At 35.2% G+C, this 18,974-nt stretch overlaps 1 protein-coding gene across 1 annotated transcript in view; it reads left to right on the forward strand.

The window, feature by feature from the left end:
• Positions 1-18,974, forward strand: part of ADGRV1 (adhesion G protein-coupled receptor V1) — a 685,020-nt gene that overhangs the window by 100,957 nt on the left and 565,089 nt on the right. The window contains exons 23-27 of the mRNA XM_058276109.1: positions 6,649-6,829; positions 7,840-8,042; positions 12,993-13,122; positions 16,190-16,270; positions 17,717-17,856. Of these exons, the coding sequence (XP_058132092.1) occupies positions 6,649-6,829; positions 7,840-8,042; positions 12,993-13,122; positions 16,190-16,270; positions 17,717-17,856 (735 nt within the window). The remainder of the gene's footprint in view (positions 1-6,648; positions 6,830-7,839; positions 8,043-12,992; positions 13,123-16,189; positions 16,271-17,716; positions 17,857-18,974) is intronic.

Raw genomic sequence — 18,974 nt, forward strand, 5'->3', positions numbered from 1 at the left:
GAAGAATAAGGTGATTTTTGTGTTTGGAAAGTAAAAGTGACCTCTAGTTTTATCAAAAACTTTCCATGCACCAGGGTCTCATTTCTGAATAGATACTCTGGAAATAAATGACATTTCCTAAAAGTATAATTGTGATGAGAACCTCTCTTTTATAAGAATTTTCTAAAACTCTTTAGTCTACATTGTTTAGTTGAAGTGTTAATGTCAGGATAATTTTTTTACATTAAAAATGTAAGGAGCTTATGGATCTGCAGGGATACATTTGAAAATAACGAGTTTTGCAAATACAATATTGAGAAAATTTTTACGGGGTTTAGAAGTTAATTGTATGAAAAAAAGATAAAATTGAGGGAAGGTTTAAAATATCCTTAGGATTTAAAGAGTTAGATCTAAGGAAGAGTGACCAAATCTCCATAAATTGGGGAAGGAAAGAAACAAAAAGTTTACTTTGTGACAGAAGTTCCCTAATATTTGTCAGCAGAATGGTCCAGGTTAAAGGTTTACCTGGTCTGTGGTAAAATGAGGAACATTAGGACAATTTGTAGATTTTCATAAAGCTAAAATTATTAAATTTAAAGGGCTATGTTTTATTCTAATGCTTTGTTCTCACTCTTTGGGGAGTTAAAGTAGTCTTTCTTTGATAAATTAATTTGATAGTAAATGGTAATTTGTTAATGGTTTTACTTGGCAAAGCGGACTTGATCCTCCCCAATTTTTCTCTTGGAAAATTTATCAACTATGAGATGAAAAATAGAACAGTGAACCATTGTTTTATAAAGTATGATACATTTGTCCTTTCAAAGAGGTAAGAGTTAAATTTGAGAAGATGAATACTCATAAATACTCCAGCCAAGATTTATTTAAGATATTTTCTTCCTTCAGTAAAAATTATCTTAAAAATAACTGACCTTTAAATAAAAAATAATAACATTGAAGAGTGGAGTTGGTTTATAACATAAGTGAATGTAAAATGTCTAACAGTAGCACAAAAGAAAGGTGAGAATGATAGAACATTATTTAAAGGTAGATTGTGATAAGTGAAACCTGCATTTTATAAATCCTAGAGTAGCCACAAGTAAATAAATGACATAAATAAGTAAATAAATAAATATCAATAGGGCAAAAAATAGTGGAGAAATAAATGGAACACTAAAAAACAGCGAAATCCAAAAGAAGGCAGGTAGGGAGGATAAAAAGTAATGAAGAGTTAAAAGAAATAGAAAACAAGTAGCAGGATGGTAATTTTAAACCAAATTATATTTCAGTTTTATTAAGGTAAATGGCCCAATTAAAAAAACAAATAATGTCAGAATGGATACAAAAGCAACAAACAAATAAATGCTCTCTACAAGAAACCCACTTTCAATATTAAGCCACAGATATGATAAAAGTAAAAGAATGGAAAAATATATTCAATGAAAACAATAATCATAAGAAGCCAGCGTGTCTATTTTTAATCAAATGAAGGAATATTACCAGGGAGAAAGAGGGATAGTTGATGATGATACAGAGTCAATACATTAAGAAGGCATAACTATGCACTAATAACAGAGCTTCAAAATCATAAAAGAAAAACTGACAAAACAGGAGGAACAGACAAATCCACTTTACAGTTGTTAATCTCAACATTCCTTTCAGTAATTAACTGAAGAAGTAGAGGAAGATCAGTAAAGATGTAGAGTAGTCAAAAAACAATTACCAACCAACTGAAGTTAACTGATGCTTTGCTCAACATTCACAGAATATATATCTTTTCAAGTGTACATGGAACATTCACCAAGTTAGCTCATATACTGGGCCATAAAACAAATCTCAATAAATTCAAAAGGATTGAAACCATACAGAGATGCATGGAATTAAATTAGAACTCAGTAGAAGGATTGCTGGAAATTCCGAAATATTTTAAAATTAAACAGCACAGTTCTAAATATGTCAAAAAATTAAAAGGGAAATCAGAAAATATCTTAAGCTGTATTAAAATGAAAACAAAATAAATAAAATTTATGGGATGTACCTAAAGCAGTGCTTTCTTATTAAGAAGCTGAGAAATGAAGGTTAAATTAAATCCTATGAAACTGTAAGGAAGGAAATAAAATTATAAAATGAAAAAACAGAGAAAATTAATGAAAGTAAGAGCTTGTCCTTTGAAAAGATCATGAAAATTCTAAACTTATAACTATGCTGATCCAGAAAAAAAGAGAGAAGACATAATTATCAATATCAGGAATAAAAGAAAGGCAATTATTATAGAAACCCAAAGACGTTAGGGATTATAAAGAAATACTATAAATAACTTTATGCCAAAATGTTGGACAACTTAGAGGAAATGGGCAAGTTCCTTGAAAGACAAAACTTACCAAAAGTGTCTTGAGAAGAAAGAAAAAATATGAATAGCATTAAATATATTAATGGGCAAAAGATTTGAACACGTAATGAGATAATGAAAAAAAAAGAGCTAATGAAGTGGCCATCATTAGTCATCATGGGAAATGCAGATTAAACCACGGTTGAGTACTGCTGCACACCACTTTGGCCGTTTATTAAAAACACTGACAATGCCAATGCAGCCTGATTCAGAATTGTTTCCTCCTCACTGTTCTAGATACTTTAGTCAATGCCTATGCACTTTCTCCAGGTTTTTCCGATATGAATTAGTAAAAACTTGCATGTTGTTCTTTTTGAGTAAGTTTTTTCTCCCTGGTTAAAATTGTTTTACTTGTCTTCCTGGCATTGGTGGGTCCTGGAGGCAATGGACAGTGGACAGGATGGGGGACAATCAGGACTGGCATCCCTGTGACAGGACCCTCAACAAGGCAGGGCCAACCTTATCAGACATAGTAGAGGAAGGACTGCTTTTGCTAAAAAGTCAGGCTCAGTGGCTTTAGGTGTTTGGATCTATTGCTTTTGATGAATAATCCCAAATACTTGATCAATTATAATTTAGTTGCAGATACTGAAAACTATTTTAAGCAAAAAGGAATTTAATACAAATAATTGGAAGCTTATAAAATAATTGGAAGAATAAGCTTTACACTATGCCTCTAGAAATACTTCTCAGAACAACACTTGCAGAACTGGCCCACCAGGAATCCTGCTACCTGCCTGCTGTAGTCAGAAAGCTGGAGAATTCAGGGAGTCACCACTGCACTTATCTCCTGGATAACTTTAACTCCTTTAGCTACAATGTAGGGATCAGGAAGCATTTGCCAGAACTTTTCCTGTAGGATTATACCATCTTGCCAGGATCCATAAGCCATGGTTCAGAAGCTATCATTGCTGGCCTTAGTCCTAGAGCCCTAGAGCTCTACCATTCCTACACAATGCCAGTGACTGGGTACTGAACTATTTCCTAATGCTTCTTATTAGCACAAACTATAGTAGTGTGACCTTCACTTTGCTTCTGGGAGTGCATCTAACTGAATATAATTAAATTACATCCGGAAATCTAGCTGCAAAGAAGTCTAGAAATTTTGCACACACACACACGTGTGTGTGTATATGAGAGTTTTCTTTTCTCTGCAGTATAGGAATGTACACTGGAAATGTGTATTCAAGCTTTATTTTTTACTCATTTATTTTTGAAATCAGTGAATTATGATCAAAATTTTAAAAATAATGGAAAGAATAGAAAATCGCAGCGTATATAGCATATAGTAAAGGTAAGTATTGTTTTGTGTACTGAGTCACCATGCAAAATACATTTATTTTGGATCATGGTAAAAAAATTAAGCTCCATTGAATTAAGAAGGTGGATTAGATGTTGAGCACTAATCAACTATATGCATTCAACTACTAAGACACTTTTGGGTATTTCCTTTATCTCCAACCTTTTTGACATTTTGCTGTTTAATACCTCAAAAAGATCTTCAGTTTTGAGCTCTCATTTCAGTGAAACAAATAATTATTTTGATTACTTTGGTATGTGGCAACACTGTAAGCATAAAAGCACTTGAAAAATATTTATTGCTTCGTTTTTAATGTGTGTATTGAAGCTTTGATGTTACTTTGCATAGCCACATTTGTCAGTTTACTTTCAAGGGGCAAGACATGGTCTATCTTGGGATCACCTATTCCCCTTATCTCAATGACATGATTTGGGTAGTTGGTGTCATTTTCACACTTCTCTGAACATATTAGCTATACCATGTACTACTTTCCTAATGAAAAACTGGTTAAAATAAACATTAAAACCAAGTTTAGTTTCTACCTCAGACCTACTGAGCAACATCTCTAGAAAATGCATTAAATATAAATAAGTTCCTGGGTGGGAGAGAGTGTAAAGTGCAATTTAAACTATAATCCACGCTTAGTGGCAATGCTCCAAAATGTGTTCATTAGTTGTAACAAATGTACCACATTAATGAAGGATGCTATTAATGTGCGAAAATTTAGGAGAGATAGAGACTGGGGCATATAGGAGTCCTCCACATTTTTTTATGTAACATTTAGGTAATCTAACTTTTTTTTTTTTAAGATTTATTTTTATTTTATTTATCCCACCCTCCCTTGTGGCTTGCTTGCTGTCTGCTCTCTGTGTCCCTTTGCTGCAAGTTCTTCTGTGTCTGCTTGACTCCCTTTTGTTGCATCATCTTGCTGCACCAGATCTCCGCAGGCACGGGCCATCAAAGTGTCTGTGGGCGTAAGCCAGCTTGCCTTCACAAGGAGGCCCTGGCACGTGAACCCAGGGCCTCCCATATGGTAAACAGGAGCCCTATCGATTGAGCCACAGTCGCTTTCCAAATCTAAGTAACTTCTGAAAAAAAATTAAAAAGTATATTATAAAAATAAATAAGTTCTCTAGGTACTTTTAGGTCCAACAACCTGTGGTTTGGCCCAATGGATAGGGCGTCTGCCTACCACATGGGAGGTCCAAGGTTCAAACCCAGGGCCTCCTTGACCCGTGTGGAGCTGGCCCATGCGCAGTGCTGATGTGCGCAAGGAGTGCCCTGCCACGCAGGGGTGTCCCCGTGTAGGGGAGCCCCACATGTAGGGGAGCCCCACATGCAAGGAGTGCGCCCTGTAAGGAGAGCCGCCCAGTGGGAAAAAATCGCAGCCTGCCCAGGAATGGCACCGCACACACACAGAACTGATACAGCAAGATGACGAAACAAAAAAAGAGGCACAGATTCTGGGTGCCTCTGACAAGAATACAAGCGGACATAGAAAATGAAACAGCAAATGGACACAGAAAGCAGCAACTGTTGGTGGGGAGGGAAGAGAAATAAATAAAAATAAATCTTTAAAAAAAAACTGTTCTTATTTTTGAGAGCTTGGTTTTAGACTGTTTGCATCTTACTTTCTGGGAAATACCAGGAAGTTACCCTTCATTCCTCCTTACCTACCTCTCAGTCCCCACTAAGTCAGTCATGAGACTCTGACTTCTATCTCCAGAACAAATCTCGAATCTATCCATTTCTCTTTATTTCCATTTTTACTGTTGTAGTTCAGGATCTCATTATTTCTTGTCAATCACCTCTTAACTCATCTCCTTGTATACCTTCTTGCTCTGGCCATTCCATTAAAATTCTGTTGTAGTGCTTATTCTAAAACATTCTCATTTTGTCATACCTTTGATTATGATTTTTTTCAGTTTTCCTCCACTCCTTGTTGAATGAAGTCCAAGATTTTTATAATAGCAAAAAATGTCCCTCTGATCTGACTCCCGATTATCCATCTAGCTTTATCTCTTACTCCAGCCTTAATGGTCTATGGCAATTCCCTGTGTGCCATATTCTTTCATGCCTTTGCCAGTCTTGTTTCTTTTGCTAGGAATCTCCTCTCCCTCCTGTTATTACTTATAACTGTAACTAATCATTTAAGACCCACTTCAAGCTTGTCTGTTGTACAGCCTTTACAGGGTAGAGTTGGTTGTTTCTTCCTCAGTTTGATGTAAACTTGATTATAACATGTTTTTTACACTGTATTTTAAGTGACTTTCTATAGATCTGTTTCCTCCACTAGATTGTGAGCTAGTTAGGGACTGGGGCCATGCCTAACTCTGGCACATTGTAGATGTCAAAACCTGTTTGTTCAATTAATGAAGAAAGAGGAATTGCTTTTTTCATTTCAAATTTTGACTTAAATTTTGTTGAGCATGGCTGAGTTTTGCTATTTCCTGTCTTAACATTGCTCGAATAATTGCTGTGCCAGAATTCTGATGCCCATTGTGAATCTACTTTCTAAAATGCTTCTATTGAATATGTCAGGCTTTCCTTAGGCAGGCACTAGATGCATATTCATTACCCTTTCTTACTGCCTTACAATAATATCCTATCAGAGAGCATGCAGTTCCTTAATTAGGGAATCTGTAACCTGAGGTTGGTAATACTGGTGTGCTTGCTACAAAGAAAATATATTATTATAGTGCTATACCAATATGTTATATATGGAATTTGGTGCATTGGATATTTTTAGACAGAAAATGTTACTGTTCAGCGTCCATTATTGTTTAAAGAATTAATCTCCTCAAATCTCCCCTACTCTTTCTGTATATATGTACGTAAGTTTGAATGTTTAAGTTTGTGTAGAAATAAGTCATGCTAACTAGCACTTCAGGTAAATATAATTTAATTGGCTCTTTTGTTTTCCTCTGGTCTTTAATTTCTACATGCCTTATTGCTTGATGACTCTGGATTTTTACATTCATAGGTCCTGAATATATATGTTCTTGATGATGATATTCCTGAACTTAATGAGTATTTCCATGTGACACTGGTTTCTGCAATTTCTGGAGATGGGAAACTAGGTTCAACTCCCTCCAGTGGTGCAAGTATAGATCCTGAAAAGGAAACAACAGATATCACCATCAAAGCTAGTGATCATCCATATGGTAAACAGGCCTGTTTCAAAAATAACCCTCTCTTCTCTGGGTTGACTTGGTCTTGTTTAAAACTTCTGAAGGGACGAAGGGACTCTTTGCAAATGCTTGACACAGAATTCCTTCAGGCCCTTTCACTTTTAAGCCCCTTAACTTCAGAGCTGCCATTTTGAGGGACATTGTTTATAAAAGAAAATATACACGTAATGAATTATATAAATGTAACTGATATATTTTGCAAAGTTTATGCAGTAACACTTAAAATGAGAAAAAAAAGCCAATTTCTATTCTTTTTGAAAAATTGTCAAAATCCTGCTGATAAGTTATCCCTGAATAATTTTAGTACTTTGTAGTTTATATTTTATTAAGCTTCAAAACATGGGACTTTCTCTCTCTGTTTCATATTAATATTTTTCGTCTTTTGCTGAAAAGTGCTAGTTTTTAAATTGGAGCAGCTATCATAAATGTCCTAATAAACTGAGAATACTTTTTGTATTGAAAGTAATATTTCTTATGTGGGAATAAGCAAGAAGAGCATCTGTTAAAAGGACTGTGTAGGAAACCTGGGAGATTTTTCAAATCTGTTTTCCATAGTTAATTTTTAAAAAGTGTTGCACACCCTTAAGGATGCCATTAATCATGTTCTATCATAAGACTGAGAATGAATGCTAAAGAGTCAAAGATGAGTAAGTATTTGCTGATATACCTTTAAAATTTTATCATTATTCCTTTAATTGATGCTTCTGCGAAAAAACCAAACCAAAATAAAACAAAAACAAACCATCTTTCTTCAGGTAAAGAAAAGAAAAATCAGTACTTTCGTTTTTAAGTGTCTTATGACTTACATATCCCATGTCCAGATAGCATGTTACTCAAATTTTTACTAAAATGTATTTTAAAAGAAGGTTCTCAAATCTTAGCCTGGTGATCAAAATAATTGTGTAAGATTATTTCAAATGAGTAAGAAAATCTTCTGCAGGTAAGTAGGGACAGAGTGACCTGTCTCTCTTTGTGTCTGCCAGGCTTGCTGCAGTTTTCCACAGGGCTGCCTCCCCAGCCTGAGGACACAATGACCTTGCCTGCAAGCAGCGCTCCACACATCACTGTGCAAGAGGAAGATGGGGAAGTTCGCTTATTGGTTGTGCGTGCACAAGGACTCCTGGGGAGGGTTATGGTGGAATTTAGAACAGTTTCATTGACAGCATTTAGTCCTGAGGACTACCAGGTAAATCATGTACTCCATTTGTATTTGCACTTGTAAAACAGAAATAATACCTCCCTTGGAGGATGGGATGGGATTTGCAGAGTTCCTGGAACATCATCAATAAGGAAAATAAGCACTGATGGCTTTTCAGTATTTTTACTATATGTAGTAAATTAAGGTGCTTTCATGCATTAAAACCTTACACTTAAATAGATATGTAGAAATGGTGATTTCTCTTGTATTTTGTACTGGTCCTAGGTTTCACTTGTGTTATTATTTTATTGTTACAACTTTTGATAAAAGATATAGAAAGTTACATATCTCATCAAACAAAACCAACTTTGCAAAGAAATTATATTTCTATATATTTTCACTTTTAATTATTTTTTTTTCTTCAAGAAAGTAGTGACACTGACAAAAAAGCCTAGGATTTGTAACTAGATAGACAAAGGTTTTAAACATTCTTCTAAAAGTGTGGCTTTTGAAAACTCATTTAATCTCCTCTAATCTTAGTTTCCTTATGTGTAAAGGAGAGACAATACCTTCTATAAATGGTACCTGAGCAGTAATAATCAATAACCACCACCTATTTTTATTACCTATCTCAAACTAATGATTTTACTTTTGTAATGTCCTGGGGAATCCTTCCAAGAAAGATTTTATATCCTTTAGCATTTTTATTTTCTCAAAATATCTTTATCCCTAAATCTAATATGTTTTCCTCTTTTCCCCTTATTCCTAATAAGGTCCACAAATACTAAGTATTCAGTAATTTATGCATATTTATCCTCTCAAACCCCTAGAAACACTGGCTAATTGAACCCAGTTAATTTTGGTTATGATCTGGTTAGCTAGATTTTCCTAGATTTCTTCTTTTGTTTTTATTATTTAATTATTTAAATAATATTTGAATTATTTTTCTTGGGCAAGTTATGTTTTCTTGCCTTTGTCATTTGTGTCCTTAGCTAGGTTGGTATGTAATATATTTCATGTGGCAGCTCATCTTGACTTGTGTTTTCTTTCTTAAAGAAATATTTAGTCCTTATCTTGATGCTCATTAATTTTTAGGTAGGCTAAATTTCCCCAATCTCCAGTTGAATCATCATTTTCTTTAATAAATAACCATCAGAAAGTTAGTACCCTTGGAGACATTTATGAGGATTTTCAGAGGAGGTTAGATTGCCTGGTTGTCACCTGTTACCATTTTGAACCATTGCATTTGCTTCTCTCTGATAACCTGATAACTTCTGCCGTCACTACTTTTCCATGATGCTTCGGCTTTCTTTGGTCTGTATTAGCACAAAAGCAAGATTACTTAGGCTGTATATGTGAGTATATGTGTATGCATAGGGTAGGGGTAAGGTAGAGTGGTGTCAGGAGGGATCATGTAACAGAGCAGAAAACTATTGAATATCAGAGATCACTGTTTCTAGCCTTATTCTTACATACCAAGTCACAGGCGATCCCCACCATCCTGGTGTTTATATTTTATCTGTTGAGAATGATACTATTTAACTGATTACTTTCTAATTTACAGTAATGGGAAGTGTTCAGAAATGGTGCTCTGGGAGAAAGACGGGAGCTGATACAGTCTGAGTGGTGAAGGTGGACTTTTTTGAGGAAGCAATCTCTATGTTGAGCTCTGAAGTTTAAGGAGGATAAAACTAGATGAAGGGGAGAAGCATTGCTTGAGAGTGGTTAAAAGGCACAAGTAAAATTCCTGATGTGGGGAAGAGCACAGAATAGCAGAGGAACTGAAAAAGGACATTCTAGAAATGAGAGCTAGTTATAGCAATTAAAGATAAATAGGGACTGGATTATTCAAGATCATGTTAAAATTTTTGGCTTTTATCTTAAAAACAAGAAGTGATCGATGTGTCGTATGCATGTATAAAAGATCATTAGGATGAATTTTAGAGAATAGATCAGAAGAGATTAGATACTGGATACAGAAAGAAATTTTGTGGATCAAGGCAAGAGATGATGATATCTATTATAGACTTAGGCTTGTGATGGTATACATAAAATAACTTGGTAGGCTCAAGAAATATTTAAGATTTAAATTTGCAGGATTTGAGGATTGTTTAGTGTAAAGCGTAGCAGGACAGCTCATGATTGAGTGCCCAGTTCCTGACATGGAAACTTGCTGCTGCAAAATTTACTGCTGTGGAGAGGATTAGAGCAGGCATAATTTTTAAGGGAAGATCATAACCTCAGTTCTTCAATTTAGCTTTAAGATTATTAATTAATAGCTCCACAAGATAAAATATAGTTGCCCATACAAGTTAACACTAAAAAACAATCTCAAATTTATCCTTTTAACTAGAGAGGAAAATCCTTATGTAAGAGATAAGAGGAAACAGGGCCTTAAGACATTGATTTTGAATACTCTTTGTTTTTCTTTTAATATGTGAACTTTTCTTAAAGTTGATCTGTATTATGAATATCCATTGAAAGTATAGTCAAGGAAAGATTGATGCCAAATGAACTGATTTTTATGATTGCTTGGAGAGATTCTCAGAATGAAAATGTTATTATTATTATTATTATTATTTTGAACAGTTTTATTCATTTATCGTATAATCCATCCAAAGTTTATAGTCAATGGCTCTTAAGTATAATTGCAGAGTTGTGCATTCATCACCACAATCAATATTAGTATATTTTCATTATTCCAAAAAGAAAAATCCCTCACCACTTATTGCCCTCTATTAATGATCCTTAGCGTTGGTATAGTACCTTTGATATAATTCATGAAAAAATATTACAATATTACTGTTCAGTATAGTTGAAAATTTGTATTAGTTATATTTTTCCCATCTATCACCCTATTATTAACCCCTTGTAATAGTGACATACATTTGTTACAGTTCATGAAAGAACATTTTTTTAAAAAAAGATTTATTTATTTCTCCCCCCGCCCCAGTTGTCTGCTCTGTGTGTCCATTTGCTGCGTGTTCTCCTGTGACTGCTTCTATCCTTATCAGCGGCACTGGGAATCTGTGTTTCTTTTTGTTGCATCATCTTCTTGTGTCAGCTCTCCATGTGTGCAGTGCCATTCTTGGGCAGGCTGCAGCTTCTTTCGTGCAGGATGGCTCTCCTTACAGGATGCACTCCTTGCACATGGGGCTCTCCCACATGGGGGACACACCTGTGTAGCATGGCACTCCCTGCGTGCATCTACACTGCGCATGGGCCAGCTCCACACGGGTCAAGGAGGCCGTGGGTTTGAACCGCGGATCTCCCATGTGGTAGGGGGATGCCCTATCTATTGGGCCAAGTCCACTTCCCGTGAAAGAACATTCTTACGTTTGTATCATCCGCAACAGGATTCATTATGTTATACAGTCCCAGGTTTATCCTATAGCTTTCCTTCAATTGACATACAGAGTCCTTAACTTCCCCTTTGAACCACAATCACACCCATATATGAGTGCTGTTAATTACCCTCACAATAATATGCTGCCATCACTTCTATCCTTTTCTAAATATTTACAATCAACCTTATTAAAAATTCTGCACAGAGTAAGCCTCAGGTCCCCATTATCTACCCTCATTCTGTCTCCTGGTAACCTATGCTCTAGATTTTAACTCTATGAGTTTGCTCATTATTATTAGTTCATATTAGTGAGACCATACATTAGTTGACCTTTTGTGTCTGTCTTGTTTCACTCAACATAATTTCCTTATGATTCATCCATGTTGTCACACGCATCTTCATTCCTTCTTACAGCTGAATAATATTCCATTGTGTGTATGTACCACATTTTGTTTATCCATTCATTGGTCGATGGACACTTGTCTTGTACCTATCTTTTGGCAATTGTGAATAACATCACTATGAACATCGGTGTGCAAATGTCTGTTTGGATCTCTGCTTTCAGTTCTTCTGAATATATACATAATAGCGGGATTGCCAGATCACATGGCATTTCTATACTTAGCTTCCTGAGGAGCTGCCAAACAGTTTTCCACAGCAGCTGTACCATTCTATGGCAGCAGTGAATAAATGATCTTATTTCTCTACATCCTCTCAAACACTTGTAGTTTACTATTTTTAATTTTAATAATGGTCTATTTTTACACCGTAATGAAGGTGTGAAATGATATCTCATTGTGGTTTTGATTTGCGTTTCTCTTATAGCTAGTGATATTGAGCATCTTTTCATGTGCTTTTTAGCCATTTTTATTTCCTCTTTGGAGAAGTGTGTATTCATGTCTTTTGCCCATTTCTTAATTGGTTTTTTTGACTTTTCATTGTTGAGTTGTGGGATTTCATTATATATTCTGGGCCTTAAACCTTATTGGATATGTAGTTTCTAAATATTTTCTCCCATTGGGTGGGCTGTCTTTTTGCTTTTTAGCAAGGCCTTTGAAGCACAACAGTATTTAATTTTGAGGAGGTCTCATTTATTTATTTTTTCTTTTGTTACTTGTGCTTTGAGTATAAAGAAACCACCAGGTACCACAAGATCTTGAAGACACTTCCCTACATTTTCTTCTAGGAGTTTTATGCTCCTAACTCTTAAATTTAGGTCTTTGATCCATTTTGAGTTGATTTTTCTATATGGTGTGAGATGGAGAAAATGCCATTATTATTATGCACTGAATATTTGTATATCCCAGTGATATGATTTTAATAGTTCTAAATATATTTGATCAAGAAATTCCTTTTGTTTAGTTGAATTAATCCTTTAGGAATTTGTGGATGTCATCTATTAAGATTTCTCATTTGCTTTGACTATTTATCTGATGAATAGATGAATAAGAAAAATAAAATTCTACTTTATTTAGAGAAGACTTATTTGGTGTTTGCACTGAACATCATTCATATCCTCTTAAATGTTTTGAATTTTATTTTTTACTTATGTTTATTTATAACAATTCGGGAGAGAGCAAACATTCTCACTTTGAAAATTCATGTACAGAGCTATTACAATCTAACAGATAAATATTTTATTTGTATTTCAGAGTGTTGCTGGCACCTTAGAATTTCAACCAGGAGAAAGATATAAGTACATTTCTGTCAACATTACTGATAATTCTGTACCTGAACTGGAAAAGTCTTTTGAAGTTGAGCTGTTCAACTCAGAGGGAAGAGGTAAGATGGTATTTAAAAGTATCATGTGTTTGCTTGCCCACCAGCTAGTAGATCTATTAAGGAAATCTGTTTCTTTGAATTAATGAACCTTATTTCTTTTAAAGAATGAGTTATTAGTTTTTAGAGAGAGCACTCTAAAGGTTAATAATTGCTTGACACTTATGGTGGAAAATTTCTGCTTGATTGCCCCTATTTTCGTTAAAAAAATTCCTGTTTCTCTACATACATTTCAAGTATTGGTTTTATAAATGAATATTCAACTCATAGTTTTCTTTACATATACTTTTTGCAGTATTATTTAGTTAATTCTGAATTAATATCTCCATGTTTTTTTTTTTTTTTAAGATTTATTTATTTATTTCTCTCCCCCTACCCCCCCACCCCGGTTGTACCCCCCCACCCCGGTTGTCTGTTCTCTGTGTCTATTTGCTGGGTCTTCTTCTTTGTCCACTTCTGTTGTTGTCAGCGGCACGGGAATCTGTGATTCTTTTTGTTCCGTCATCTTGCTGTGTCAGCTCTCTGTGTGTGCAGCATCATTCCTGGGCAGGCTACACTTTCTTTCGCGCTGGGCGGCTCTCCTTACCGGGTGCACTCCTTGCGTGTGGGGCTCCCCTACGTGGGGGACACCCCTGTGTGGCAGGGCACTCCTTACACGCATCAGCACTGCGCATGGGCCAGCTCCACATGGGTCAAGGAGGCCCGGAGTTTGAACCGCGGACCTCCCATGTGGTCGGCGGACGCCCTAACCACTGGGCTAAGTCTGCTTCCCTCCATGTGTTTATCATATGGCTACCACCTATTGTATGTTTTTTCCTTTTATTATATGTAGGTATTTTCCTAAAGTAGATGTGATTTAAAAGTGAAATAGTGTAATTTTTCAGAGTGACCAAGTTAGTTGGCATTGGCATTCATAGTAGTTGCCCTTGAAATCACCTCTCTCCTTTTCTCCTTTTCCACTTTTCCCAGTAGCTCCTTTAGAGCAATTGGCACATATAGCATAGGTAAAAACTGATCCTTTTAGATAGTCTTTTATGAGATGATTATCAGTAAAACAGGTTTACAATATGTGATCCTCAATTCCAATATTCAGAGAGCTCTGAATACCAAAGATTTTTGGAGTCACAACTCATTTTGTGGCAAAAACTCACCTGAATCGAAGTGAGGGTATTTATAATTTTTATTTAGCCATTTTAGAGTAATCATTTATATATGTTTCTTTATAGAAGTAATAATGCTTTGGATTATGGGGTGCTACTGGAGCTGATATAGAATCCATGTTATATCTACCATATAACCTTGTAAGTGTAAGAAATTGAGGATTGGTATGCTGTTCACCAGGACAGTCCTTCTATTACAAACCTGGTATTATTATTGTAGAATTTCATTCTGATGAAGAAAGTCATTGTACTGTATAAGTCATCCAAAAGAAGAAATTGTGTAGGACAGAAATATTAAAATTTTCTTTTATAATAAATTTGGAATTTGGAATAAATATGAAAAATTTCCCCAAATTTCCCTTGCCTGTATCCCTAAAGCATAGGTGAAAGAAAGGGGGGGCCACATCAGTGCTTTGGAGCAGGGAAATGATTAAACAGTGAGACAGAGTGGTTGAATGTGTAAAACAGTAAAAATATGCTGGAGGACCTGTCTGACAGGTGCTATGTAAAACTATGGACTTTGCTTGTCTTCTGGAGACAAATCCTTATGTATCCAAACCATTGTTTTCATGAGAAAACTTTCATTAATATAAAGGTCACTATAAAATTTGAGAAGTTGTGCTTTATATCCCTGATAGCCAAAACCACTTTTATGTAATTGAGAAAATGTTAATGATCATTACCCAATATTTTTCTTTTGAAGGCCAGAGGACAGCACTTATCCCATACAGTTTTGCATGTAAAACTGCTTCTGTATAAGGTAGCCACAACCTGAATAGATGCTTTGTATTAGTATGACACCAAAGTACATTGGTGTTGAACTTCACACCTCTTTTCTTGTTTGTTCTGGATAATATTGGAGCAAAGTCATGTGACTGGCTATTCCCTGGAATACTGCTTTCTCTTACGTCTGTAAGATGATTTCAGGTTCTGGGTAGCCATAAATTCTTTTGTCTGGTATAGCCCAGTTCTACTGAGAGGAAAAAAAGAACAGGGTAGATCTTAAACTAGCATAATGTTAATAAGCAAGGATACCGGAAGAAGAACCTAAATGTGGTGTGACCTTGCTTCTCTTTCTTTGTTTTTCACTGTTACCATTGGTGCCCTTTGTGTCTTCTTTGTTTGCAAACATTTGATTAAATATTGGTTGGGTATAAGATATATTGGAAGCAAAGTTACAACTTTTTTCTCATTATAGTCCTTATCTTTTGCCAAGATAGTTACATTTGTACAGTGTTTTTTTATTTTTCAGTATTTTATTTGACTTTCACAACAGTTCTATAAAAGGTAATATTTTTTATTGTTGAGAAAACAGAAGTGCCTGGAGGTATAGTGACTTGCTGAAGGTTTTACAGCTGGTATATCTCACAGGTAGGGTGGAAGTAGAGTTTTTTAGACTGCTTCTTTCACAGTGCTAGTGCCAAAGGAATAATGAAATCTGAGACTGGTAAATATAATGGGGATTTGAATGTGTGGATAGAGAGAAATATTAGATACATTTCCTGATTTTGAATTGGTTGTTATGAGTGGTAGGATGCATACAGAGGCATATAGGCCTAAATATATGTTTATGTATACATAATTATTAAACAAATATTTAAAACACTGAAAATGATTTCAATTGCTACAAAGAAGTGAAAATTTAAAAATAAAATTAGTTAAATTGGCAGAAATGAGAAATACCAATTAAAACTTACATGGACTGTTTCTTGAAGCTATACATGAAGTTTTGGTAAATTGGTAGATTGACCAATAATTTTACCATTTAAAATAATCTCTTTTCTATGGAAGAATGAATATCATTGGGTGACTATTACTATACTTTCTTCTTTACTTGGTGTGTTTTAAGAGCTCTCAATTTTCTCAATGTATGTTGTGTGGCTTGTGTCTCTGTGTGTCTCCTTGTGAAGTGGCTGAACTCTTTAGGGTTGATGGCAGTGGTAGTGGTGATGGGGACATGGAATTCTTCCTTCCAGCTATTCACAAACATGGTAAGCAGCTGTTCCAAGGCCCTTTATTACGTATTTTCATTTTACTTTCTCTTTTTAGAGACAAAAAGTTACTATTTCTCAAACTTCTTTATGTGTTTTATCTCATTTAACCTTTGCAGCAACTCCATGAGGTATTACTTGCTCGATGCTGTAGTCACCTAGCTAGAAAGTGATCAGGTTAGAATCAAATCCTCCTGCCTCTGAATCCCAGACTCTTCCCTGTATGTGTGAATCTAATGCAGTTTTTTCTTTTAATTATATTAGAAATGAAAAATTATTCATTCACACTTTGAAATAAGATTGCTTTTGTTTTCCATCCTAGTACAATTTGATTTTTTAAAATAATAATTATTGAAAAATTGTTGAAAAATAATTATTGAAAAACATTTACATAACTTTGAACTCCTAAAAAGAGACGAATAAAACATTTATGTTTTTCATTTTAAGTGGATCAAGCTTACTTTCTATGCAAAAAAAAAAGTTATTATGTGTAGCATTTAATCAAAACAAATGGGAAAAAATAAATAAAGAAAAATGGGAAAAATAATTTGCTAATTAATTGGAGGAATATTAAAAATATGAGGCCTTTTGATGTGGATTCTTGTGCAAATATGACTCAGCTTTTTACCTCCAAATATTTGACCATATTAGGAAATTTTGAATACTTATTTCTTGAGGGAAAATTCTTTCCCATTCTCAAAGTTTCCTTTTTTTCAATGTCAGGTTTTATATTTCACTGTTAGAACTCAAATCTATCCCCTTCATTCCTAATTTTGGTCAATGCCTCAAATAACCTTTGTCTGTAATTACTCTGTTACTTTTGGGATTGTTCATTTTCTTGTCTGCCTACATTAATACAACCTAAAAATTAAGCGTACTTATCAGTAAACAATTAGAGACTTTTTAAAAGATCCTAGCTCCTTTTTAGTTATAGGATTTGACTGTTTGGAACCAGAAGATAGATCTTTAATATGCCGTAATATGATGATAAAATAGGCCCACAATTAATGCACACATAGAAAACAAGAAACCATTCAGTCATATTGATGAAAATCATAGGGAACCTAGTGCTTCATTAAGGTAAGAGTCACTTAGGCTCATGTTCTTCTGAGGTCAGCAAAGATCATGGGAGACCTTCCTCTACACTCTGCGTGGAAGAATGTTCTCTTTCATAGAGGAGAAAAAGAAAAACAAGTTTCCCTTACTCATCTCCAAGTGCTTATGCAGTTCTTGTGTATCAAGTTGGTGCCAAAACAGATAAAGGTCATAGAAGCATGAGTATGTGAGACAACCATTGTGTCTGCCTTTCTTTCTAAAACAACTTAGAACTTACTCAATGAATGGAACAAGTCTTTTTTTCAAAAAGTTGTTCCTTGGCTTTTCCTTTGGTTTGTAAATTCCTGATTAACATTTTTTTTTGCTATTTGTTGGAACTTGTTCATGCAGCCAGTCTAGGAGTGGCTTCCAAAATTCTAGTGACAATTGCAACCTCTGACCATGCACATGGCGTGTTTGAATTTAGCCCTGAGTCACTCTTTGTTAATGGAACTGAACCAGAAGATGGGCATAGCACTATTACATTAAATGTGAGTACATGTTTTCCTCTATTCCTTGACACTTTGTGTTAATTTTAAAATATTTCATTGTATTATGGAATTGTGTTCAATTTTTTTTTTCTGTGTGGGTACAGGGGAATTAGCATAGTGGTATGGATAATAAAATTTAATAATTAAGTAGTGCATTTGTTTTTGTATTTAGTTTTGCATTTAGATTTGCCTTATTCTGAGGATTCTTGACCCTTTAAGAAATATAATGGAGCTGTATCACAAGCATTTATTTTACACAGATTTTTGTATTAGGATAGGCCGTGTTAACAGAAGTCTCCAATGGCTTAATAAAATAAAGATTTGTTTTTCTTTTATCGTATATGCCCACCTTAGCCGGGTCCTCTGATTACTGTAGGGTCCAAGGTTCCCAGAGGCTTTAGATGAACAAATGCTTCTACCCTCACAGAGAGGAGAAAACGTGGCTGTGGAGAATTACATACTGACTCTTATAGTTTCTTTTGGAATTTATTGACATCATTTCCAATAATGTGGATGAAGTGCAGTTGGATCCTCTCTCTTGCCAGGGAGGAAAGTTCAGACATTTGTGAACAGCAATAATAACAACTTTATATGGCACACATGTGTGTGTCTCCCATGCTTCATTCCAAGTAGTTATTGTCACAGGTTTGCAATAATTAACAAGCTGTACCTCAGTTTCCCCTGATATGCATTGGGAAAAAGGTAAACTCCCTTTCCCGTGTGGCACTTTCCTACAGGTTAAACAAAGGAACCTCTGAGAGACAGGAGTAAAGGGAGATAGAGATCTTCACCACCTGCATATCAGACGAAGTTGGAAATCTTTACTACCTCTATCTGCATATCAGAGGGAGATGAGACAGAAACCTTCACTACTTACAAACCCTTTAAAACTTTACAGATGAAAGGAAACATTTGCTCCTGCAGCATTCCAAGAAGCCATGGACTCCCTCAACCCCCTTCCCATTACCTCACTCAGACCCTCAACCCCCCTCCCACTAACTATCATTTCCCCACCTAGGAAAGCTCTGTATAAATTCAAGTCCCGCTTTTCCAGGAGTGGGCTGAAGTCTCTCTTCAGACCCCCACCATGCTGGTGAGGGAATTGAAGTCTGTTCTTC

Source organism: Dasypus novemcinctus, chromosome 2, assembly GCF_030445035.2.
Source record: "Dasypus novemcinctus isolate mDasNov1 chromosome 2, mDasNov1.1.hap2, whole genome shotgun sequence".
In the NCBI taxonomy this organism is placed as follows: Eukaryota; Metazoa; Chordata; class Mammalia; order Cingulata; family Dasypodidae; genus Dasypus; species Dasypus novemcinctus.